Source organism: Ochotona princeps, chromosome 12 (genome assembly GCF_030435755.1).
Source record: "Ochotona princeps isolate mOchPri1 chromosome 12, mOchPri1.hap1, whole genome shotgun sequence".
NCBI lineage: Eukaryota > Metazoa > Chordata > Mammalia > Lagomorpha > Ochotonidae > Ochotona > Ochotona princeps.
Genome location: NC_080843.1, coordinates 24,825,690 through 24,853,130, shown reverse-complemented (window position 1 = coordinate 24,853,130; position 27,441 = coordinate 24,825,690). Strand labels below are relative to the sequence as shown.

The 27,441-nt window shown below is 35.6% G+C and overlaps 1 protein-coding gene across 17 annotated transcripts in view; it reads right to left on the bottom strand.

Moving 5' to 3' along the window:
- Positions 1-27,441, bottom strand: part of MYCBP2 (MYC binding protein 2) — a 217,510-nt gene that overhangs the window by 29,310 nt on the left and 160,759 nt on the right. For 10 of the 17 annotated variants that reach the window (XM_058670605.1, XM_058670592.1, XM_058670593.1 and 7 more), the window contains 11 exons: positions 21,340-21,441; positions 16,530-18,173; positions 15,487-15,656; positions 14,190-14,434; positions 12,169-12,336; positions 8,311-8,468; positions 7,097-7,296; positions 6,193-6,342; positions 3,184-3,344; positions 2,484-2,640; positions 2,093-2,317 (listed from right to left, as the gene is read on the bottom strand). In XM_058670605.1, the coding sequence (XP_058526588.1) occupies positions 2,093-2,317; positions 2,484-2,640; positions 3,184-3,344; positions 6,193-6,342; positions 7,097-7,296; positions 8,311-8,468; positions 12,169-12,336; positions 14,190-14,434; positions 15,487-15,656; positions 16,530-18,173; positions 21,340-21,441 (3,380 nt within the window). The remainder of the gene's footprint in view (positions 1-2,092; positions 2,318-2,483; positions 2,641-3,183; positions 3,345-6,192; positions 6,343-7,096; positions 7,297-8,310; positions 8,469-12,168; positions 12,337-14,189; positions 14,435-15,486; positions 15,657-16,529; positions 18,174-21,339; positions 21,442-27,441) is intronic. The other 7 variants (XM_004577417.4, XM_058670596.1, XM_058670598.1 and 4 more) reach the window with 1 other exon arrangement.

Here is a 27,441-nt window from a genome sequence, read left to right as displayed (position 1 = left end):
CCACTACTTTAGAAAGGAAAAAGAAAGCAAGGTAACTTAAAATACACTTGATCTTAGCCGAAAGGCCGAGAAGCGATAAGGTAACTTAAAATAAAACAATATTTATGAGTGTCAAAATATACCCAGGTTACTTTATGTATCTAGAAAAAAGGTATAAGAGAATAAATGAGATCATTCTCAAGACGTTTGCCAAACTAGAGAGAGCAACATTAATGGAAATCATCAGTATTAACCAGAAGTTCAATGCCTTCTCAAAAACTGGAAAAAAAAAAAAAGTTGCGTAGGTAGTTAAGGCAGAAATTTTAGCGTTGAATAAATTTCATGAAAAGCACATCAGTCAATTGACTAACCTATTCCTGAAAACACTTATTCAATGAGTACTACAGGCTGATGAAAATGTCATGTGTAAGGTACTATACGAGGCATACTGAGAAACAGCACAACAGGCTTGAGGAGGACCTACACACAGACTCCTAAAAGGAAATAACAGCTTACATGTTTTCTTAAAATGAAAGCTGTTAAGATAATCTCCTTTAAGATAAAAATGTTCAGTTGAATCTAATCACTATTCTGAGGGAAAATGCACCACAAGTTAAATATAACCTTGTTCTGAGCAGTGAGTCCTAAAATGGTTTGGATGATTAGACTTCAATTTCTGGTATTTGTACCAACTGAAATTCTTGGGGCAGAAAAGCCACAAGCTTTTAGTATTAGAATAACTATAACCCTTTATCTTATCAAATCCAAGGGAAGAATTCAATCTGTACCAATGGACAGGAGTTAGAGATTCCTGTAGACAACAAGCAGGGCTCTGATTGCAAATCAGATTCTCCTTGTTTACTACCTTTTATCAAAAAGCACTGAATTTAGTTGAAATACTTAGACCGAGGCTATGGAGCACACAAATCATGATTGCTTAGGTTGGTCCAGCAACTACTTTCTCCCAGGAGAAATGGGAGTCAGAAACAGAAAGTTCAAGCTAATAACAAAATAGGTCAAAATCTATGAAGTATCAGCAGAGTCATACTAAAAAGAACCTTGCAAAGGGGACAGAAAATTTATAGCAGAGTCATGCCAGAGGGGATTTCTTTCCTGTGTTTAAGAGATTGGGGGAAGAGTTTAAGGGTAAGTTTTCCAACCCGGGAATAGCTGAAGGAAAGTCACAGATGTAGAAATCATGAAGTCATTGTATTTTGCTTAGCGTAGGTCGTCTTTTTTTTTCCTTCTATGTTTCTTTCTTTCTTTCTTTTCCTTCCTTGGCCCATCCCTTCCTGCCTCTCCCTCCCTCCGCTCCTCCCTTCCTTCCGATTGGTATTATACAATGGCCCCATCAGGTGATCAACGTTTTTCTAAGCTCAGAGAAAAGCACATGCGACATCACTAAACATCAAAGAAACACAAATCAAAACCACAAGAGATAACCTCATCCCTGTCAGAGTGGCAAAAATCCAAAGCAGAAAAGAGTAACAAATATTGATGTGAGGATGTGGAGAAAGGGGAACGTTTGTATACTGTTGGTGGAAATGTAAATTGGTGCAGCCACTATGGAAAGTGGTATTGAAATATCTTAAGAAAAACTAGAAACAGACATGTCATATGATCCAGCAATCCCACTACCAAAAGGGATGAACATATTGTATCAAAGACATACCTCTATCAGCATGTTTATAGCAAAACTGTTCACAGTAGCCAAAATATGTAATCAACAAAGGCATGTATCAGATGAACAAAGAAAACGTGATATATATACACAATGAAATAGTATATAGCATTATATAATATATATATAAATATATATAAAATAGTATATAATATAAAAAATAATGGCATTCTCCCATTTGCAGGAAAACAGATGCAACTAGAGGACATCAGGCTGAGTGCAAGAAGAGAAACCCAGAAACAAAACTACTACCCATTCTCCATTTTGTATGGCAACTAAGATTTATAAAAAGAAATGTTTGATGTTTGTATTTATATTGTTGAAAATATATCTTTATGAAAAAATTTTCTAACAAAATAAAGAAATGAGAGGATATGATTTCTAAAGGCCTAAAAATTGTGAATGAGCCATACATTAGCTTTCTATTCTTACCCCAAGGTCTCTGGAATTGTCCACGTGAACAGACACATAGCGGGCATTGATTCCTTTCACACAGTTTATGGTGATATTTTTAGTTTTGTTTTTGTCTTCATCTCCTGACTCCCAAAAGGTTTCTGTGGATCCATCTGTCAAACTGCCAATCATGGCAGGTCGGCTTGAAGTTTTTATGTCAACAATGTTGGTTAAGTCCTTTAAACACATTACTATGCATAATTCCTGTAAGAAACAAATGAATATATATTTATCCAAACCCAAACAGACACCTTCCATTAAACAGAGCAAAAAATAGGGAATCAATGTGTTAATGAGTAAGTTAACCATTCCTCTGTGATACACGATTGACAAATAACAGAACAAAAAATCAGACAGTCAAAAGGCTGACCTGACTCATAGCTTCAAAGCCAGACTGTATGCTGATACTGAAGCTCTCCTCACTGTCTCCATCATCTGATTTTGACAAAATGTTGTTAATGTGATGGAAGACATTGCTCTGGTGGAGGAACTGATGATCAGATTGCTTGAACTTGAGGCTCCAGCATCTAGGAAGGTGATACATAAGCAGTGTATGACATAGTTTCCAGAAAATTTTAAGGTATTCTTCAATAACAGTCTACTATATACTTCATATTTCCAGACAATGTTTTAGTGAAAAGTAAACACTTCAAAACCTTGGGTACAAAATTGGTACTGTTTGCTCTGTTCTTTAGGAATAGACAGTTCCTTCAGAACAAGTTACGTTCTAAAGTTTATACATTTTAAATATATGAAAATCAATGTTACAGAACCAACTCAAATTTATGAATCTGGAAATTTCATACTTATTCATTACGGTGTGGTGCATCTTACACTTTAAAAATATCAACAGGAACAAAAAAAAAAATCTTGCTTCTATTGGTCTTATTCTTCAGGGATGTGTTAAGCCCAACTACTTCATCAATCTAAATCTTCCATAAGTAAATGGGAGACACAAAACGTAAGGACTCTTTGTCCTTATTTAGAGAGGTTTTTTGGGAATTCAGTACTTTTTATTCTCCACAAAATCTTTCATCCAGTGTATCTGCTACACTTCAATACCAATTTACCTTAGGGCCATTTGCTGCAATGAGCTGCCACTGGGGAGAGACATCATGAGATCGGAGATAGTCTGAAGTAGACGGTGGAATGTATGAGGTAGGGGATGAGCGGCTTCACCTGCAATTACTATATCTGACAGTGGATGTTCACAGACTCTAGTATCTTTCTCCTGAGACAGACAAGGAAAACAAAATTTTCAGATTCTGTGCTGGAAGAAAATTTCCCTCACAAAAACAATATGTATATTAAAAAAACAATTATGTAGGGGCTAGCATTGTGGCACAGTGTATTAAGATGATGTTTGTGATGCCAGCATTTCATACCAGTCTGCTTGTTAAAGTTCTGGCTACTCAACTCCTGATTTAGCTTCCCGGTAACATGAACCTGGGAGGTTATAGGGGATGGGTCATGTATTTGAGCCCTGCCACCCACGTGGGAGATCAGGACGGTGTTCCTAGTTCCTGCCTTCAGCTAAGGTGGCCATTTGGGGAGTAAACCATCATAAGGAAAGCTGGTCTATCTCTCTGTCTCTTTTTCTATTGTTCTCCCTTTCAAATATAAAAATAAACCATTAAATAAGTAAAAGCTTTATATTATAAATTTATAAAAATAAATAACAAGACTAACCTATACGCAATACACAAAGATTAATTAGCTATGTTTACCTTATTTTTTAAGGAAAAAGGGATAGTTACAAATCCATCAGCAAAGAAATAAATACAATAAATGGTATTAATTTTGGTGTTCTCGCAAATCTACTACCAAATGAATCCATGTGTATATGCATTAAGGTATACTTGCTTAGGCATATGGGCCACAGCTTGGAAAGTCAAACTGGGGTTGATCCTCCACAAATTGTTACTATATACGAACTAAAATTTATAATGGAAAACTAACGCTACAAATTTTTAGCAAAGGAGACTTCATAGCATCAAGAAACTGATAAAAAATTAACTGGTTAACTGAAACTGGAGCTTCACAGAACACAAAGCAGGTACATTTTAAAGCAAGGTTCATAAAAGGCACACACCTACAAGAGCTAAGCAAGTCATGCAGTCAAGGGGGAGGAGGCAGGGACACACACACACACACACACGCGGAAGATGTGGGACCACTGTGGAAGTGGAGGCAAAGATGGCAGCGATTTCCAGGCCAGTTGACACAGTGCAGGAGTTCTGGCCCCAAGTGGATCCAATCTCTAACAGAGGCAATTCCTACACACAGGTATCCTTCTAAGATAGAAATTTTTATCAGCTAATTTGGGCAGCAGAAATAAGATATTTCCACTTAGATACAAAGTACAGGCAAAAAAATGACTGAAGGCTATAATTGATTTATAAACTCTCAGGTTTTTTTCTGATTTTAGTAGGTCTTGAACATTATTGGAGATTATGCAGAAACTAGTGGTTGGTCAGTTAGGAAAAAATTACCACTGAAAGACAGAAGCTGTTTCAACTATTCCAGTCTATTCAACCACAAGGATGCCTTTCTTTCCATTAAAACAGTTCCCAATCACGTTTGACCTTGTTAGAACTCAAACCCACATTTCAGTCTTTGTGCTGCTGCCTTTCTTGGGGGAATCTTGTACGTATCATCACCAAAACCTAGTCTGTAGTATGTACTTCCAAGGGTATTTCAAGTTTGTGGGAATTGAAATAAGTTTAGTTTGACACAAAAAAATTTTTGAAATTAATGCTTAATATTTTTTCATAACCCAAATTTTTCACGAGCTTTTTGAATATCACTTATATTAATGGATTTAAAAATATTTTTGTATTAAACTTATCTTTTCATTTCATTTCTTATAAACTTTTCAAAGTACTCTCATGCAGTAACCTAGCTTTTTTCACCTAATCTGAAGAAATTGCTTCTTTTTTGGTTCAAATAAGTATGTAAAATTTATATCACAGATTATTGATCTCAGAGACTACTGATGTCATTTTAATTATGTCCAGTAATTTTGTACACGGAATAAATTTTAAAGTATCTAAGACTTGCTCAACTGAAGTATATCTCCTTAGCCATAAAGCATCTATTTCATAGATGTAGGTTTCACACTGGGTTTCTCATTTCAGATGGGAGTTTTATATCATAGTAAAATATGAATGTTTTTGAGCAGGGAATTTATATCATAGTAAAACATACAAAAGGTATAAAAGAATATCATAAAAATAAATCTCCCTTTCCCCATAGGCAGCCACTTAGGTACCCCATTGACAATTTTTAAATTAAATTTATTTTATTTATTTGATGGTTATTACAGTGTTGACCAGGGTGGGAAAGATCTATGATCAGGGAAAAGTGAGTAAAATCACTGTTCCTTAATTCTCCATTTCTTTTTGTCTCTGTGGGAAGCAGAGAGAAAAATGGGGAAGCCACACCTAGCCTCCCAAATGACCCATCACCCAGGGACGGGGAACCATCACCCAAAATCAACCCAGTCCTACTCTAGTACATGTTCTGAGGGTTCTAATCAAGTGATTTGAATGGTTCTGAAATGATGTTGATTTTGCCAAATCCCAGTGTGAAGCAACCCTCCCAATGTCCATTGGCTGCCATAGTCAACCTAAAGCCTCAATTAACGGCAATTTCTACTACACTATCCTAGATTCTAAACATGCTGAGGAGAACTTACTTATTAGACATGTAACATACAATATCTATCTGAACCGCATTCTGGGGAATGAAATACCAGTTTATTCCATTAGTTCATTTTAGAATAATTGTTTAGGTTGTCTTCAATCTTCTTTGCAAAATCGACTTTGTGTGTATCGATTGTTTCACACATACAAACCTGATAGGAGATATTCATAGAAGTGGTATTACAATCTATTTGTAGCTTTTTTGCTACAAATAGAACTTGCACAAAATACACAAAGCTAATTCTTTACCCAGAGTACTGAAACGTTATTCTTGCTTTCATGTTTGACAATTTGTGAATCTCTCCAAGCATATCACTATACTATCTGCCTGCATAATACTTAACTTATATGAAAATGAGAAAAACTAAAACTTACTTGCTCTGCATTTTCTTTGGTTGTCTTATTTTCTTCCTCCTCGTCTTCCTCTGGCTCCACTGGAGCAGGGGTCAGTGATGCCACAAAATGCCACAGAATATCATGGAGAGAAGTTGTTTGGATGACATTACACAGAAGCCAGTTGAAAGCCTAAATAAATGATTATTAAGTGAATCAAATTAGCAAAATAATCAAAAAAAAGAGAAATTTTCTCACTTAGAAATGGGCTGAAACACTTGGGCTAAGTGTTTCAAGGAAATATACTAGAAGATAATATACTAGAAGATCTGAAATATACTAGAAGATCTGAAAATTCATTGAACTGGACATGTCCAGTATTGCTGCTTTTAACAACCAAAGATTTATTGTTGCTCATAGAAAGCACACAACAAAAAAGCAAACACAGCTCCAAATTCTGTTTCAAACCATTTTTTATTTGGAATTTTTGCTTAATTTACTTGAGAAATTTTTTCCAACTTGCATTTAGGTTTCACAAGGACTGTTTCTCAAGCTTTACATCTAAAGGTATCTATATCATTTACTTCATTGCATTTCATTCATTCTCATCAATGAAGTTATTTACCAAATTCATAATAAAAATGACTTACTGTATAAAGGTTTGTGATATACAGCAATCCTACTATTTTTAAAGATTTGAAGTATAGGTAAGCTATTTTGGATACATTTATAACTGAAGAGCTATGTCTTTTCATTTAACACAATCTATTTTTGTACAAAAGTTGCATCATTAAATGCTTATAGAATTGGGGGGGGGATTCCCAGAGCCTATGAAACTGTAACATAATGCAAAATAATTAACTAAAAAAAAAAGAAAAAAAATGCTTATAGAATCAATACAACTTGCATGATCAATGAAATAGTAATTTCATTATTGCATTCATACCTCCATAGCAAAAACTCGACAAGCAGATTTCCTTAAGGCTTGTTTCATTGCTATTTCAAGACCTTCTAGATCATGATGCTGTATAACAAAAGCTAAAACAGGCCACTGGAAATTTCGTTCTCCTTTAGAAAGAGAGCTGTGGGCTGAGATTAGCCGGGAAAGCTCAGGCGATGGATGCCTCAAGAGGGAAGAACCAACTTCTAATTCAAAAAAAAAAGAAAGAAAATTAATGTCATCAGGTACTGCTTGTGATTATGAAGATAGCAAAGATTCGCTTATTCACTTTAGAGTACTCCTCTTTTTTCGTTGCAAATGCCATAAATTACAGTAATTCAAATTTTCACTGAGGAAGAAATTAGGTATAAGAAAGATTAAATATTTTATTTTGCTACAGTCATAGAACTATCACATTGTAGAGGTCAGTTTCAATTCAGGGAAGAATTCAGAGTTAACACTTTTTAAAATGCTCTAAAACCTTTAGATTTATACTATCCTAAGTGGACCCAAAATCTCATTGTTATCATATTCTAAATAATAGGTTTGTAACAGAGATACCTCAATAAGAGGTCAAAAACATTTGATGAATGAAAGTACATAAATCATAGGGCGATGCTTAATATTTTTCTTGAAGTTCTTTGATCATCAACTTAAATCTGCTCATGATTTTTGGCCCAAATGAAACTTTAGCATGTGGTCTATAAAATGACGTTCCTCATCATGTTATTATTTTAAATTTCTTTCATTATTCCTGCAGCTAAACGCCCCACCAAGTCAGGGCTTATTGATAATAACTGGCCCAGATCATATTACTTTTATACTGATTAAGCGCTTCTTCCATCCTCATTTTAATAATTTTTCAGGTGCCATGTGCTCCAAGCATTACACGGTCTGCTGTGAGTGGGAAGACAACTCTGAGTGTGTAAGCCACCGGCACTGCAAGTTCACTGAAACTTACTGGCTGAAATAATGGTAGCAACATGCAGCACTGATACTTAACATGTAAAATTTAAAGGCCAATTTATTCTGGAGCAAGCTCCATCTTTAGCACCAGAAGCAAAATTTAGAATGGTACATTTATGGCTGTGTAACAGAAAAGAAATGTCTATCACAAATTAAAAATTAATGCATTCCTTTTTCTTTCAAAGTTAATTTGGAAAAACATCTGCAAATAAAACAACTTCTTAAGTTTGTTGCAGTAGGATCCGTGCACATACCTGTGTCTCCACTGTTAACTCGCCTCCTAGGAATGGCTTTAACTCGTGCAGGTAAGATGGAATGCTGTTTATCATATTCAGAAGCAACAACCGAGTATGACCTTTGGAATACGGTTCTCTTTGCAAGATCAGTGTCAGTTATGGGACTAGTTTCCAAACTGCAGACACAACAAGATTAACAGCTGAAAACTTGGAGAAAAAGACTTAAGTGTCATCATACCTATTTTATAACAGAGTGGTCAAATATGAGAACCTATATGTCATGCTGAGAAACAAACTCAAGTCAGCGTGACAGTCTCTTTCAAAATCAGAAAATGCAGTAACATTTTGACTCATTTCAGAACTACATTTGAGCTGTGGTTTAAAAACAGTTATGTTAACTGTCTTAAGTCCATTCTAGAATCAAAAGCACCGAGGCGAATTCACATGTCAGGAAGTACAATTTTAAGTACCCCAAAGAGAGAGGAAATGGACATGCAGATGCTAATACTGAATAAAACAGAAAGTTTGTTTTTCTTGTGGTACTTGAACATATCGATAGGTTTCACATTCTTGGAAAGTACTGCCCTGAGCCCTGTTCAGAGCATGGCTAAATCAAAGTGCACCAAGAGGGGACACGTCAAGTTCTGACACCAATTTAATTGTAGGCTCACATTCTATTAAATAACTCAGTGATTTTCATCTAAGTATACGTAAATGAGCAGCTATTCAACTTACTACAGAAACATCAAAGAATGCACCTTTTCAAAAGGGAGAAATATGAATCATTTGTCTTTAAGTAAAATTTACAAACCAATCCTTTCATGTGTTCTTTCTGCTAACTCATTTCAATTCCAAACTGAAACATTTTACTCATCTTGTGTACTGCAAGCCCTTCTACCACCTTTCCATCATTCAAAGCCAGGTATGAAATCCTACGTCCCTCAGTAAGATCTAAACCATTTCCTAATAAGTAACAAACTAACAGATTATATTCTTTTCTCACCATCTCTTTTAGCTTATTCATATTCTTAACAATTAAATGCTCACAAATAAATGTACCTGGATGTCAGTTTGGGCTGTTTGGATCCAGAACTACTGGAATGTAAAGGTATGGTAAATGAATTCACTTTGCACATGGTGTTACTATATGACAGATATTTGTTCTGCTTTCAAAAGATTTCTACCAAATTAAAAAATGGCTTGTTCTTATAAAAGTGATAATGGTTGTGAAAAATGCAAGCAACGTAAGAAAACTCAATGCAGGAAGAAAAGACATCTGTTAACTCAATCCAGGCTACCATGGGCTGGATAATTCCCTCCAGTAGATAGGGCTGCCAGGGTCTAGGGTACTGTAGGTGTACCAGCATTCATGGCTTCTCTCCAGTTGTGCTCCTACCACCGCTGTCAGACAGCAACCAGCAAGAGTTAGCTAGGAAGCAAAAATCTCAGCTAGCTGACTACTCCAATGGATTATCACTTTTTAAAACTTGAGCTTGTCAAAACAGTTTCTTTTTTCTTTTCAGGAATGGTTCAGAGGTGTTACATTTTCTGAATCATTGTATGCTTGAGAATGTCTCAATTTGGCCAAATATAAATACTTGGCTCAGTTTCTTCAGGACTTTGTGAATATTATACTTATGTGCTCCGGAACTATTATATTTTCACTACATACTGTTGACACTTTTAAATATGTTTATCTACTTGGAAGGGAGAGAGAGGAAGTACAGGGAAGAGAAGAGTGAAGGGCAGGGGGAGAGATGTTTTCCATTCACTGGTTCATTTACAACAGCCTAGAGCTAGGCTAAAGTCAGGCTAGGAACTCTCAAGTGTGGTTGGGGACACAAGGACAAAAGCCAGCATCTGCTGCCTCCCAAGATTCACACCAAGAATGTAGGTCGGAGGAGGAATAGCTGCGCCTTGAATTAGCACTCTGATAAGGGATGTAGGTTTCCGAAGTGATAGCACAACCTACTCAACTACGCCCACCTGACTGTGCACTCTTTTACATGTTTCATCAGTTGTTCGATATTTTGATTAACTCAATAATCAGATTTTTGTGCTAATTTCTTTTCTCTTTTGATTTTTCTTAACTTCAGTATGGGCATGTGTGCTAATGTTCAAGATCTTTTATATTTCAATGTATTTGATACTGAGTAAAACTTCCAAAAGTAGGGTTTCCTTCTTGAGGGGAGCTGCAGAAATATTTCATTGTTGTTATAATTCAGTTATTATAAAAACATTTCAATTCAGCCTAATTTTTCTTTTTCAACATGAGTTGGTTTTCTTTGCTCATATACTTGAAAAATTCTCATTTATTTCTTGAAGTTTCAATAACGCACAATGTTTATTACAGACATCTGCTGTAAAAATTTCTTTTTAATCTGAAGATTTAATACTTTCACATTTTGGGTACTCTTTCATAGCATGACTTCAGATAAACAGTACTGTCTTCAAAGTTACCAGTTATTCTTATATTGAATTGGTTTTCCACATCTTTATTTCAATTGTTATAATCTCTTGGAATCAGGATTCCACCTTGACTTGTCCTGGTGTTTCCATTATCTCCTTAATCTATTTTTCTTGACTGTGGGAGCTACTTGATTTCTCAGTACGCTATTACAGATGATGTAAAAGTAGGTCACAAAGTTGTTTCTTTTCTTTGCCACATTTTTTATTTCACAATTCATGGTAACATATTGGAGTATGGAATCATTTTTCTTGATTTTTATAGTTTCTTAAAATGCTGTGGTTGCTTGGGATGGGACTCTCCCCCATGTAACTTTCATTATTCTAACCTAAAAGTGCATGCTGCCAGATACTGATACTGAAAGGTAATTATAGCCTGATGAATCATACTTGCCAGATTCATTTCAAAAATGTCTCTTTTTAAAGTCTAGCTCTGTTAGAGAAACTTCACAATATTCAAAGATATTAAAGACTATTGTACTCCTTGGAGCAAATGTCAAGAGCAGCTTTAAAAAAGTGTTAAGCAATTTGCATGGTTGGAAAGTACCAAGTATTCAAAACCACACACTGGAATATACAAGTTATGTTATGTTTGCTAAAATAGTTTTTACATAAGTGTATCATTTTAACAGCACAATACTAACAAAAGAGCATATTTTATTAAGCATGTTCTCTCTTCTTTCTGAAAATGTCTTCCACAATTGCAGCATGCTCACGGGTTTGTCACGCCTGAAATCTTCATGTTATCAAACTTTTCCACCACACAGTTTGCCAACAAATCACTTTGATTTTTCCGGTAAAGTATCTCCTTTATTTGTATCTTTTTTGGGTAACCATTGCCAATATGAGCAAATTTGGTGAACCTAGCTGAAATCTTTGATTAAATGTGCTGGCTTTCTTTGTTGACACCATGAGAGTATCTTTTCATTTCCATTATGTCATTCTTCTTTCAAAAGTTTCTGAAGGGTCTACACTGTGCATTCCACATGCATGCTTCTGTTCAATGACTTCTTTACCCTGGCACTATCATACTTAAGTGTAGAGACACTGTAAGTATTAATTCAAGATGCTTAAAGACTTATTTTCAGTGCTACTTCTCCTATGAAACCTTGAAGGATTGCCTTAAAGCAACCTTTCCTGACTGACTTACTACAGTAGTAATTAATATGAAACCAGACAATGTGATTTATTATTTCATTGGTGATGCTCTCCAACAAATCTCTCTCATCAAAGACCTTACCTTATTCACATATGTATGATTTTCCTTCCTGTTACAACAGTTAGTAGAGCTTACTCAATGTCCTTTCTGAGATGGAAGGACATAAGAATTTCCAGAGCATTCTTTTCACGTCCAAAGTCCTTCTTCCACCAATCCCTGGCTATTTAACAGAGAGGAGAGAACTAAAATACCTTGGTGGCATAGACTTCATATTGCTCTCTGGCTCTTCAAACACATTAGGAGCTGCATCAGGAGTTACTGATATGTATGGGGCAGGTACAGATGTTGAACGCAGATATCTCATTTCATCTTGGAAAAGGTTGTCATCTTGATAACCCACAAAATTTTCATGATGATGCCTGCATTAAATCAAACCCAATAACTTAAAGTATGATGATAATACAAGTACTTCCATTTTTAACTTCCTTCGTAAAAGGAAAAGCAGCAGATGTAAACTTATAATTAAAGGTAAAGTATTAAAATAATCAAATGTAGGCAGGTGAGAAGAAAAGTCTGACAGTTTTACACATAGAGACTACAGGTACTACAAAGTTTCAAATCTGAAGCTGAACTTGCTTTGTTTCCTTTCAGCAACTTATCATCTTCTAGTTCTTTAACGAATGATCCTATCAACTATCCAGTTGCTTAACCTAAAATATTTCAATGTTGTATTGGGCTTGGTTCCTAAACTACAGCCTGTGATAATATGCTACTTCTTAAAAGCTATTCTGTTTTCATTTGTTATTATCTTGGTTCATGATATCTTTTCCATGAACTATTGAGATACAGGCAGTTGTTTTTTGGATAAAGATGCAAGAGTCAAATTCGAAAAATACTGGATTATATGAAATGTTCCATGAATCAGGAGAGGGGTTGTACATTCTCCAGAGAACTAAAACTCTATTATTATGGTATAATTTTATACATGTTTTACAATTTGATTTTTCCTTTTCAAACTGCAACAAAGTGGTGCAAACTGAAGCCCACTGAGTGATCTGTGAGAAGCCAAAGATCTAGTGCATCTGGCATGCCTAATGAGTTCCACCTTGGTCTCAAATGCACTTAGTCTTCTACTCCCATTTGGTTCTCATTCATTTTATCCTAATAGCAAATACTACATTTATAAAACAAAAACAAAAACGAAACAAAACAAATCATAAAGCCCTGCTACACAAAGAGAACACTTTCTGAACTGGGAACTGTTGGTTGAAAAGCCAGGTCAGCAGCTAATATTTACAGGCCTTCATTTGTTAGCTGAAGAAAAACATCTGCATTTGTTATAAGAAAGGATATTACGGAAGGTCAGTGAATACTGCGTGAAAAGGACAGGCTGCATCATCCCAGTCCAAGCAAACAAAACATGATGAACAGGCTCCTCTTTACTCAGCTCCACATTAGTTTACAACATTATCTCAAGCTAGTCCATGCACTTCTCCATCAAAAATGCTTCCACTATTTCCTCTGCCTTTGGTGTACATTTCGAATTCAGCAGGGCTACAGAGACCCCCACTACCTGGCTCATTAGTTCATGTTCATTCATTTGTGTCTTCATTCATCTGAGTTACTCTTCCAGGAACTGCTTTCCACCCATAAACTGCTTGATGGATTTATACTTCACCTTCAAAACTCTAGATTCTTCAAAAACTAGATTTAGACTCTCTTGGGAAATCTTTCCTGACTTGTTTCGGAAGATACAGGGATTTACCCTATCATGATCCAATAGCATAGCATGCATGCACATGATTTTTTAAAAGCTTCACCTACATGTCTATTTTCTCATCAGTGTGTAAGCACACAGAAGCTAGGATTCTTCTTAGTATCTTAAGGATCTAGAGCAATGCTGGTATCCAGCTGACACTCATTTAAATGCACAAAAGTTGAGTAATTTCCACTTTGGCATTTCTCATTATTAACGGTCTATAAAATTGAGTAGTTTATTAAAGAGTTTTATTTCCTGAGATGCATTTTGTTTTAATAATAACACAAACCAACAATGTATTTCTATTTTTTTTTAATACTATCATGAGGTATATACTAAGCCATTACAGGCAAGTCAAAGTAACTAAAATCAAATTCCCAAAGTTTCTTTATTGTGCAGTATGTATTATGTGGTGTACATACTCAGTGCAAACAGTGAACTACCTTCACATGTTATTAATCAACAGTAGTTCTTAAACCAAAGGTGACAGAATAAATAACCAAGTCTTATTACCTAGCTAATGTCTGCAGGTAGAGACAAGGCATTTTCACAGGAATATCCTCAGAAATGCCTTCTTTGACGCTGGGCAGCTGGGACTGGAATGGCTTTGCAGGATGGTAACAGAGAATGCTCGGCTCGGCTGCACTGCTCAAGGACAGCAAGAAGAGTGCGTTGGCTTTAATCACCTGGTGAGCTTCCATCGTGGGTAAGGCACGAGGGGTCTTGACCTGCATTGGCTTTCTCCTCGATTGTTTCACCTGGCAAAGAGAGGTGATCATATCCTACTTCAGATTAACATCTTTAATTCTTTAAGATAAATATTTTGGATTTTTAATAAAAATTACTTATATAACTATTTTGAAATAAGGATGGTCATTTGCAAAAATATTTTTTCATTCTTCTCCTGAGCTGAAAATTCTTTTATATTGAACATAAACTACATTTCTTTTCATACATAGTACACATTCTTTTGAGAAAATTTAAAACTTATTCAAATGCAAATGTAATGGCTTTACAAATCTGCTTATGTTTTTTCATTTCATTTGAAAGATGCAGAGAGAGTGAGAGACAGAGATCTTCTATCTGCTGGTTTGCTCCTTAAATACTTGCAGCAACTGATGCTGGACCAGGCTGAAGCCATGAGCTTAGATTTCAATTTAAGTTTCCCACATGGGTGGCAGGGACCCAAGAGTACTTGAGCCATCCTTTACTTTTGGCCTCCCAAAGTATATTGAGCAGAGAGCTGCGTCAGAAGCTGAGGACTCAACGCAGGCATCCAATATGGGATGCTGATGTCACAGGTGGTAATGTATTTGCTGCACCAAACAGCCCATTTCAAAATATAATCCCCCACCTACTTATTTCTCAAGTAATCTGTGTGTTCTTAGCAAAATTATTCAATTGAATGTTGACTTAATGAGAATGATTTAGGGTTTCCATGAGTCCTACAGTGTAATAATGTATCATGGAAGGAAAGACAGAATAGGAGGAAAACAAAGGAGTAAGAGTGAAGAGGGAGACCAAGGGAGAAGAGAAAGATGTGGATGTGAAGACGCACAACCAACACTTACATGACAAACACTTGGGTGTCTTACTTTGTCTCAAGCTCCTGTCCCAAGCTATAATTCCTTTTTAAAAACTGAAAACAGCTGACCGAGAACAGACATTAATATTTCTGCCATACAAGCTGATTTTAAACATCAACTACATGGAATTAACTACTGTAGTAATATGATCATAAGGAAAGTTTATTTTTTAAAAATAAGGTACAGCCAAATTATTAACAGAATAGCCCAGGATGAAACAATACCTTCTCCCTTGCAGCAGCCTGTTTTTCACGAAGGTATTTTTCTCTGCAGCGATCACAAACCAGATACCAAGTGCTTCCTCCTATGCCACCATCACCACAATTACCAGCCCATCCTCCACAAAAATGTCCAATGCTATTGTAGCCCTGTCCACCAGCATACCGGCCACAGCCTTGAAATAAAAAAATAAAGACCGAACACTCTGAGTATCCCTAATCATTTCAGTCTTACTGCTAAAACATCAATGACAGAATTACCTTATAAAATTAGCAAACTATTCAAGCAAGTGTCTGACACTTTTCTCTCAGTCTACTATTTCAGAAAAAAAACACACTTTATTGAATAGCAACCAATTAAATAGTGCTAAAAATATCAGAGGTAGTCTATTTCTATAAAAGAAATATATGATGGGAGTTTATGTGTAGATCTACTTACATATGTTAATGTAACTAAACAAAAGCACAAGATTTTCTATATAACCACATACTTCTTAACTATTTCAGATCTGATATGTAGAATGCAAAAATTTAACAAAACTTACATTTGACTAATACTGAAATATCAATGTTATAGAATCCTTATATTTACTTAAAATATTCAACTGTTATCATTTCCAAGGGAAACTGCTCAAGGAAATCAGTACAATTTAACAAAACATCCGCTAAAATAAAAAAATCCAATGTTATATATACTTTGCAAAAATGGGCACACTATGATTTCTGAAACAACTTAGTAATACATTGAGTATTTAGTCCTGAAATACTTCGAGTAACACAAAGTATTTTTAAAAATAACTATTTCAAAAGGTGTTATATTAAAATGGTACACCTCTGAATTACCTGACCACAACATTCAAAATTGCTTCGCCTGTTTTTCTTAAAACCATTATTAATAATGCAATTGTAAAATATTGTAAGACGTTATAAATTCTGGAAAAAGTTTTCCTATATTTCAACACAATCATTCAGAGAACAGGTAGGTAAAAGTAACCTAGCCGATTTGACAGCCCACCACCACCACCCACACACACAGTAATATCGTCTACCTGGGTGGGCTTGTCTCATGTGATAGGTCACTGGATATGGATGTGACTCTCCACACAGCTCACAGATGGTATCTTTCTCTGGTCCTCCTACTGCCAGCTGGGCCATCTCTCCAAACAAATTGCCCCTGGGCCTAACTTCTGTCTTTTCCTTTTTCTTTTTCTCCTTCTTGGCTTTCTTATTCTCTTTCTCACATTCTTTCTTTTTAAGGACTGCACAAGAACCAGGACTTGGGAAAATCATATTCTGGGAAGCAGCTTTGATAGTTGCCAAAGAGATATCTTCCCAAAAAGCCACTAAATGTTGTAAAGTCAAAGGAAGAGGAGATTTAGACTTCATTGTATGATGCATTGACATTTCAAAAGCGGCTTCTGTTTTCCCATCCTCACATTTTTCATGCAGAGGTGGCTCCTTCAGCATTGACAGCACCTTGTTTTTGTTGATGCTTCCCATCTTAGATATATCTGGTCCATGGGGTGCAATATTAAACATATTCAGTGCAGATGATATTTCCAATGAGTGTCGATTTTTTAACTTGGTTTCCTTTTCCTCTGTGGGTTGTTGGCTGTTTAAACTGCTCCGTATAGGAGCATGTTCTTTGGACAGATCAGGATTAAATTTTAGGAAAGAAGAACAAGCCATTGCATCGTGCACTATGCCTTCATGCCACAGGAAAGAGGCGAAGACTGCTCGGGCACACTCAGCCACGGAAGGAGACATGGCTTGTTTGGCTGGCTCCAAAGGTTTGGAGCCATCTCCTTTAAAAAGAAAACTAGATTTTTCTTTTTTGGGCCTGGTGTGCCTACTGGCACATTTTCTACTTATTTTGGGCGATGCTCTCGTTTCTTGCTCATCTTTCAATGGTGCCTTCCCTATGCTGAAATGGACTTTGTTGGAGCCTTCATCCACACTCTTAAACGCGCTGCTTTCCTCACAGGTGCTGTCTGTTAAACTGTTTGTTTTTAAAGTACTTGAAGTGCAGACTTCAACCACCTCACTGTGCAGGTTTTCCTGTACCACATGGGGAGAGGGAGCTCTGTTTTCGGATCCAGGGGATTCTTTCGGGTCTTTTGGTACTGATTTTGGTTTTGGTGATGTTGAACGTCCCCTTAAAGGTTCTGTGATTGGCATTTTCTTCTTGCGGAGGGCATCTGGGTCCAGTGTGTAAGAGTCAGATTTGGAACGTTCCCGAGGAGGATCAAGTTTTGTCTTCACAGAAGCAGAGCTTTTCTGAGGTAGATTTTTATCATGTGGTGAGGAGGACCGTGAGGAACTTGCACCGGAGGGGCTAGACCGATTAGCTGGAAGCGTCTTTGGCTTAGGAGATGACGATCGAGACCCCGGTCCTGGGGATTCAGCTCTAAGGCTAGAAGACATCCTCCCATCAGATTTCAGTGTCTGTAAGGTGTTATGATTAGGGGATAGCGACCTGCTGTGGGAATCTGACTTCAGCTTGGCAGCATCAGACTTTAAAATGAGAGATTCTCCAGCAGATAACACTTCTGTGCCCCGTGGCTTCTTCGGATCCATAGCTGTCCGGCCCATCCGCCCATCAGGTTTAAGTGATCTGCTGTGTTTAGAAGACAGGTCTGGTTTTCCTGATGTAGAGACTGGTCTAGAAGGTGTTGATATATTTCCTCGGTCACCTGTGTAGTTCATTTCATAGTGAAACTTGTTAATGACTCAACTTACTGATAATTTAGTACTAAATAGTGCAGCAATACCATAGCTACAAACTTTATAGATTATATAAAAAATGAAAGATTGTTCTTAAAATTTTTCTGCCAATTATGCAACCATCACCACTCAAAAGTGCTTTCATACATGTAAAACAGACTCAATATGATACCTATGCAAATTATCACTGATACCTGTACCTCAGCTTTACTAGAAAAACTCACATAATTTGACTTGGGGAAAGCAACTTACACGTAGATGCACTATGTCATTTTCAAGTGTTTAAATGAACGCATTTAGGCTATTAAACAACTGCTTAGAGATGACTGGATCAGGATGATTCAAATTTAATGGATGAATACCTGAAGGTTAATATTTCACTAGAAGTAATTCATGTAGCTTATTACTTATAAATTGGTGATATTCCAGTTAAGTAAACTTAGCTGGTTGGAGCCCAGAACTCATGTGTATTTAGCAAGAGAAATGCCGGAATTCTCAGAATGAGTAGCATCTGTCTGAATTGTGGGCTGTTACACACAAGGATGCTGGAGAATGACAGAAAGAGGATGAAAAGAAAAATATCCCTCCTTTCTAAAGCAAAGCACTAGACAGTTCTACAGGGATGCCATTTGTTTTTAGCATCCCGGCCTTCACTCAGCATCTCTCCTTCTTGCTCTCTGATGCTTTTCTTTAAGGCACTAGAGCCAGACTGTCTTAGTTTCAAGCAGTATAACCTTTAACATTATGTTTCATCCTCACAAAAAAACCAAAAAACCCCAAATCCAAATTATTCCCATTTTTAGTGGAAATCATGTTCAAAGTGAAGATGGAAGAAATGCAATGGAAGTACTCAAGTGGTATGATCAGCTGAAACCCACAAATCCTGCCGGAAGCATTTAGTAACTTGAAAGAGGGTTCCAGATCATTCAGAAGAATTTGTGAACTGCAAGTTATTACATTTTGTTAACAAGGGATGTTAACAAATTTGGACAACGTAGGAAATTCATTTCTTCTAGCGTCATGCTATCTTCTTTATGGAAGGTCTGAAAGGATAGGTATTTTTGTCTGTGTGATTATTCAATGATGTAATGTCAAGAATGGCCCTGGAACACAGCAAATGTATATTTGTTAACTGAATAATAAATCTCTATTTTCTTAAAAAATTCTTGTTTTTCCTTCTTTTGCTATTTCCATCTGAAGATGGAAAATATTCAAATATCTTCAAAATGTTGCCTCCAAAGGGTACATAGCAGAATTAACAGCAGTGGTTTTTGTATACGGGTTAGATGCTTGCAAGTTCAGTAACCCTAAAGTAAAATAAAAGGACATGGCAAACAGCCTATTAAGTGTGCTCAGATGAACTGAATATTTCAGTCACAACACACCAATGCTTAGGAAAATTATTTTTTGGTGAATGAAAAGAACTTAACTGAACTTAGTACTATTTAGTTTCTTTCAATGCTTTTTATTTCCTCATAAACTTCCTTTCCTATATGTGTGCATTTTTCAAGTGCAGTATAAAAGGCTTAATTTGAGTAGAATTTGGTGAAAATTTCTATTGAAAATAATCAATATTGAGACAGGAGTGATGAATAGATATGATCATGGTAGGTAAATGTTTTAAAATTATTCAAAAGTCATTTAAGAAACTATTTCATATAAAGTGACTTATGCTACACAAATAGGTTTTTTTTGGAAACAAATCAATTTAATTTGGTAGAATTAAACATCAGCTTAGCCATGGCCACTAATATGAGTATGTCTGTTATTAGTTTGAGAATTGGAAACATCTCCTTTATCATCACACTTAGTTTACAAACAGAAATATAGAAACTAATGCATCTAGACAAATAAGTAAGAAATATCTCAAATTTGGCACACGTCTTTAAAAAATTTTGTGAACTAAAACAAACCTTTTCTTATCAATTAAATGGGTTCTTGACAAAGACTTTCTACCACTCACGTGCCTTAAGGCTGATCTGAACACCTGATACAGGCAAAATTCCATGCTGATGCTACAGGTACTCTTCTGAGGGTATAGGTATTTCCTCACAGTGGAAATGTCCCCTGCAGCTGGCTGAAAAATGGAGTGTGTCATATCTGGAATGACGTTTGTCAAATGTAAGCACAAACATCTGAGGCATAAAGAAAGCATACCCCTCGCTACACCTCTAGTAGTGGTCACCAGCTTCAGAACTGAAAGGGGAACATCTGCTAGAGTTCAGTTGCACAAATAACAGCAGAGGTGCTTTTTCCTCTTTCTGAAAATTTTACTTTCCCACAATATGTGTCATATTTCGTACAAAGAATTTTGAGATTGTTATATCCTTAAGTGAACTAATTTATGATGATTTTTGAATTGAGTTTCAAACATTCTACGGCCTGTAGTAAACCTCAGCCATACATAATACCTTTACACTCACATTTTAACTTCTGTTTATAATAGGCAAGCTTAGGTGATAGTAGGCAAACCAGTCTCTAACTTCAAAAGAATCCTGAATAAACGGAAATTCACTATGTTCAAGCTAATTAAATGTTAAGCATACATTCATTAAACGACTAGTGCTTTTTTTCTATAAGAAATAATCATTCAAAAAAAAAAAGAAAAAAAAAAAACAATCATTCTGAGCAGGGCATGCGGGTTTAAATTTTTATGTTCCCCAGTAACAGACGGTAGACATTTTATTAAAATATTTCTCATAAAAAGCTAAAAGGCAAAGTGAATTTTACATTACATAACAGTAAAATGAGCTCAACAATAAACTGTCACATGTATCTTGATAGATAATGCGCTTTGTGTTTTACATAAATATTTTACTCTGACAAAAATGAGTTTTAGAACTCTGAAAATCTGGCTTATTTTTTCTTTATTTCTGTTTTAGTTTCTAAGGGCTCATGGAGTTTAAAACATAAATAAGCCTACTATTTAACCTACAAATATAAAAAAACATGCATGTAACTAGGATCTACTGAAAAATTGGCATGTTACCCCCAAATACATGAAATTTTAAATAAGAAGATAATTTTTAACTTTAAAAAATGAAATGAGATGAAAACGAGGTGAATTAAAACTTCTTTGCTGACACTTGTCATGTTCCCCAAGAATGGCCCATCCATGGATGCACGCATACCCACCCTTCAGTTTGTGAGACAGAGATGAGAGAGCAGAGGCAGGCCCAGTTACACCATAATTTTTGTAAATGCGCTCACGAGAAGCAAGGTTGCGAGATGGAGATTCTATAGTGGAAAACATTGGCAAAGAAGCAGCACAGATTCAATGGAAAAAAAATTTAGCAGAAAACACAAGCAAAAACAAAACATTTCAAATGGTATGTAACTACACACTTACTAAAAAACTTATATTTTGCTATTTTTCAAGTTTATATTTCTCTAAAATTAAAACTAGAGATATATCACATTGATTAATAATCTGCTTTTGATGTGTCCTAAGGTGACACCTTTCTAGCTTGCAAGACTTTCTTGTTGATAAATTTAACGTGAACATTTCTTTTAAACTAATCTTCAATTTTCTTTAATTTGGTACTCAATTACTGATAAAATAAAGGTTATCAGTAAGTAATTTTTAAACAGTGGCCTATGCAGGTTAACCTACTGTCATTTGTTCTCTGAATGGACCCACTGCTTTGATTTTCTAGTATGTATCTCAGGACCCACATGAACATTTATGTTGAGTTACTTTCTAAAGTGCCAACCCCAATATTCAGTGTTTGCTCTGCAGATCCTATGTTCATAAGAGTTGTAACATAAGACGAAGACAATTTATAAGTCATCAGAGAATGTTAGACACACTAATGATTCATCCATGCAGAAAACAAAGTATCTAACAATAGTTTTCAAAGCATGAATAAGATCTTTCAGTAAGCTAAAAAAAAACCTCTTATCTAAATTTGAAAAGAACTCACTATTTAAAATTTTAATTCATGACATTTAAAATAAAGTTCATCATATGAGTTCAAATGCATCTAAGTAACAGGAGATAACTATCCGAACACTACCAAAAAAAAAAAAAACCGATGAGACATACACTCTTCTAAAAATACTAGAATTACTGTTTTTGACTGACTTATGGTTTTGGCAAGGTGGATGACTCACATCTATTAACGTTTTTCATTGTAAGACATTAAGTATATCTAAGTCCATTATATGTCACACATCATTCCGTGTATTGAAGACCTAGCGATAAGCAGAATCAAACTCCCTGCATACAAGAACTTATGCTGGAATGAGAGGAGAGAGAATGAACAGATCTACATTATATCGCGTATTTATGGACATGAGAGTCATAAGCATATAGACATCATGTAACCTTGTATAACTGGGTCAGCCCACTTAGGGAGCAAGGCCTAGAAGAGGTCAAGTCCCTCAGACATTCCTGGGAAAAGAAAGATGATGCAGAAAGAACATAAACAACCAGGCAGAGGAAAAGGCAGGCAGGCAATACAGTGTTAGAAGGAGAGCTCTTCCTGCCAAATGCTGGAGTAGAGAAGTACAATGAAATCCCAGGATCCATAACTGAATTTGACAGGATACAGGCACAGAGGACAGAGGAGCTGTTTCTGTGAAAAGGGATTAAAATTCAAAATATGGTGTATTCATAAAAGACTAGCTGGTGTGGTCAGAGACAGTGATACATGCCACAATACCATCTTAATCTCAGTTTTTTTAAAAAAATTAGGATTTAGATATTTGTGACCATCTTTCCTTCTGAACAAATCTATTTAACCCCAAAGGAACTGGATCCTGCAAAAGGGAATCTTATGATTTTTAAAATCTCATAATACACAGTCTGGCACAACAATCATTAAATAATTACAAAGGAGAATGAAGCTTCCATTTTCAAAACATGGAATGGAAGGGTGTAACTCTACAGTAGAAACTCCAAACTCCTTATTTTATCAAGAGTTACAGTTGCCTGTGTAGGGCCAGTCTCATGACTTGGCTGCTAAAACTACTGAGGTGTAGATAAACAGGACAAAGAAGCAGGGATTCAGAAGAATTCTGTGTTAACTGGAAGCATCCAGGCTCAAGGATAAACTTTAGGCCTTGACGGCTATTAAAGTTACAGAGCCTTCAGATGTGTATCCTGAGGTGGGACTTGGAATGGATAAGAAACTTATTTTTACAAATGGAAGTAAAAAAAAAAAGTGTGTGTGTGTGTATTACATGATTAAAGAAACTAAGTTGGGATTAGAAATAACAGTTGCCCTGAAAATTTACTCATTTTTAATCAAAGTCTGATAAGACTGGAGTCAAATCTTGAAGAAATTTGTATTTCTTGTTTTAGAAATTTGTATTTTTCAATTAAAAAGAGGTAATCCAAGAGAGGTAAATGATATCTATATAGAAAAGGGAAAAATAAAGTTGAAAAACTTTTTATAAAGACTAGACTGCGAATACATAAGCATGTTCCTTATAATATATCCCCCTAAATAAAACAATCTGAACTGTTTAATCAATTTCCATAAAATTCTGATTTTTTGAAAGCTTACATAGGTAAGTAAAAAGTAATGTTAAAAATGATTTTTCAAAAAATCAAGATTTTGACCCAGTCTAATTTTGCTTTATAAAGAGCATAATTCTGTTTCTTCTTCTTTTTTAAAAAGTTGTTATTTATTTACTTAAAAAGCACAGTTAATCTGTTAGTTCATCCCCCAGGAGGCTGCGATGGCCAGGGCTGGGTTAGGTCAAAAGCAGGAGCCTGGAATTCCACTCAAGTTTCCCATATGGATACTGGAACACAAGTTCTTAGTGCACCTGGAAAAACAATGTAGGATGATCCAACAGGGAGCTGGATCCGAAGTGGAATAGGTGTGACTTACACTGGCATTTAATGCTGGCAAAGCAGTATGGTTATTTAAGTATCACTCTATGTTTTGGATTCCAAGTATCACGTTCTTTGGATCCCTTCATTTTCTAGCTAAATAAAAGCAAGAGTTCACTGTAAACTCACTTTAAAAAATTTCTCAGGGTTAATCCACTGCTTGCAATCTTGGCATGGCATAAGTAAGTGTAGGTTCAAAACCTGGTTGCTCTGCTTCTGATCTAGCTCTCTGCTAAGACAACTAGAAAAGCAGTGGAAGATGGCCCAAGTACTTAGCCCCTGACACACACAAGCAGATCCTGGCTCTTGGATTCCATCTAGCCCCAGTTTCGGTTGTTGTAGTCATTTGGGGGGAAAGAATCAACAGATGGAAGGATTCTGTTCATTGCGCTCTCTTTGTAACTCTATCCTTTAAAATTATTTACTTCATCATTTTATGATACAGTTCCATAGGCCCTGCAATTTCCCTTGTCCCCTACCCAATTCCTCCCCCTTCACTGAGTTTCCCTTCAACATTACTATATTTTAGTTCATCATACACAGTTATACGTCCATCATTGCAGGCATGGACAATGGCAGAGAGTCCAGCATCTTATTCTCAAGATACATTCAACAGTTTCATTGGGAGTCTGTCTTTGTCTGGAAGTAGAGATGCATACTGCATTGTATCCTCACATCTGGATATGATAGTCTCCATTACACAGTTACTATACATCCCCTTAAATGAAAAGCCACAAAAGCAACAGGAAAAAAAAAAAAAGAAATTAACACCATGAAGTTAAATAATATGCAACTGAATGACTAATGTGTCGCTGAAGAAATGAAAGTCCTCATACCCCTGCATGCATACACTTTCTATGTATAGAATATTAATTTTATTTCTGTAACTGCTCTATTTCATTGGCATCAGAATTGAGAAATATGTATTTATAATATTTTTGCTAATTAAAAATTATCAAATTAACATAAGGTGCCAGATTATATTTCAAAAGTAATGATTATTTTCCAAGGGAAAAGTCTCCAAATAATTCATGATAATAATGCTTATAGAAACTCTAAAGTTAAAATGTAGAGATGTTGAGAGTTCTCTTTGTAGAATTTACCTACTTACTGGGAACCTGAGATGTAATATTTAGAAAACGTGCTTTTTAAATTTCAAATTATTGCTAGATATTAAAAGTTAAAGTTCAAAAATGAAATAAAATAGAAGTTAGATGGACAATACTAATATTCCAATGCAAGAACTACACAGAAACTTACAGAATATACATTATACATAGATAGTACATTTTGCATATTGTATCTATGTGTGTGTATATGTACTATCTATGTAAGCAAGGTAGAATATTTGAAACAAGGTCTATCTAGTCAGTAAAATTGGCCTTGAGTCTGGGTGCTCCTATTTTGCAACGTCTGTTACTACAGCAATCATTTCTCCTAAGACCTGTGTGCTCACTGTAGAAGGGAGAAAACAAAGCTTATTACAGATGAGTGTGTCTGTGCTCCTGTATAGCGTTTAGTTGTGTGTTTAGCATAGAGTGATGACTATCAGTACAAGTAAAGTGGTAAACATGGTATTCCACACATATTTTGTTAAGCGCAAGGATAATTATCAGTACACGCAAAGTAAAGTAAACACAGTCTTCAACACACATTGTGTGAGACAAAAGTCTGAGACGGATGGTTGTTTATTTTTCTCTTCAGTACAGGGAAGTTCAGTATGAACGAGTAATCTTTGAAAGCAAGAGGAAGAGCAGACGGGACCCATGGCTGTGAGACGGCAGGGAGTGTCAGCAATGAGCTTCCCATCACATTTACCTTTCCTCATATGAATGCCGTTTTAAATCATTTTAAAGCAGTAAATGATACTGTTCAGATTCTGTTCTTTCTACAGCTTTGCTAAAGATTAACAGCTGTTCAACGTAATTTAAGTCCAATTTACTTAATATTCTGTTGAGAATAAGGTATTTAAAAAAAACAAAGGGTTTTTTTTTTTTAAAAAACCTGTTTTGGTTATAGGAAAGTAGACATTCAGAAAGTTGGCATCTGAGTTATCTAAGCCATGATTTCAAATTTCCTCCAAGATGGGGCTAGAAGAAGTAGTGGCACTGATAACACCACACACAGTGTGAACTATTTCACATTATGATGAAACAAAGTCATGTGAAACCTGCAGTCCTTGGTGGACGCAAATAGGTCTCATTTTACTACGATCTTCACAGTGTTTTGAAACAGCTTACCGATTAAAATGGTAAAAATTGTGCTTTGCTCCTGTGAAAACTTGCAATGATTTGCTAGTTAGAACAAAGAGTCTTGCATCTTATATTTTTGCTATCACACCACCAGTGCATTCTACTTTCAAAACTGAATGTGAGAAAGAACAATTTGACTTTTTCTAGTATGATTTTTCTGATTATGATTTCTTTTTTCCTCCCCTGTTCCTGGCCTATCCCTTTAAAACTTGCAATAGGAATGTGTCTGTATGTTAAAAACATCCTGCTACATAAAACTAAAACTAAGTCTTCATTACAATGTTTTTCATTGAAGTAAAATTATTTCACATAGAGGACAAAATTGTTCCCTTGAAATTCTTAGGAGAATTAAAATGGCCAGAGATGATAATAAGCTAGAAATTCCAAAACTAATTATTTCAATTAAATAAACTTGCCAAATAAGGTACAAAGACAAGTTTATCTTTTGTGTAAACTGTGACTAAGATGGGTAATAATAATGAACACCACAATTTTCTAACTTTACACTACTGATTCTTAATAAAAACAAAATTAGCTGGCATAATCTAAAATCTAATAACTATCAAAATATTTTTGCACATTGGTAATTTTATCAAGTATGTATGAATGCACTTTCTAAAAGCAAGTAAGTCATACATTTGAATGCAAACAATGGGTGTGCAAACAGACTTTCAAAAACTTCCTCACACATTTAAAGCAGGTATACACCGCCCAGTCAATATAGGAACTGAGTGCCGAGAAGAGCACATTGTCATTATACTGCCTCTGGTTGGAGAGGTCTAAGTAGAGGCACAAGAGGTTACTAAGAAAAACAAACTCTGAAGTATGCTTAATTTGTTTGGTTCTATTTTCCAAACTACAGTGGGCTATAATTATGGGGGAAGGACTAGAGCAATTTCAGAAGACAGAGTTGTAACCAAATTGCAACTGTACCAAAATGAAGAGGAATCACAACTTGAGAAACCTAAGTTACTGTACATTTTATACACTTAGAAGAAATACAGATTGCCCAAAGCAGTAGTTTCTCTGCTGCTTACTGGTGTATTGAAATTGGTTTATTCTTTTGAAGCATCTCAAAGCACAAAAATCTAACATAAAGCAATGAAAATTATCCCTGTAATTGATGGTTACCACAGTCATGCA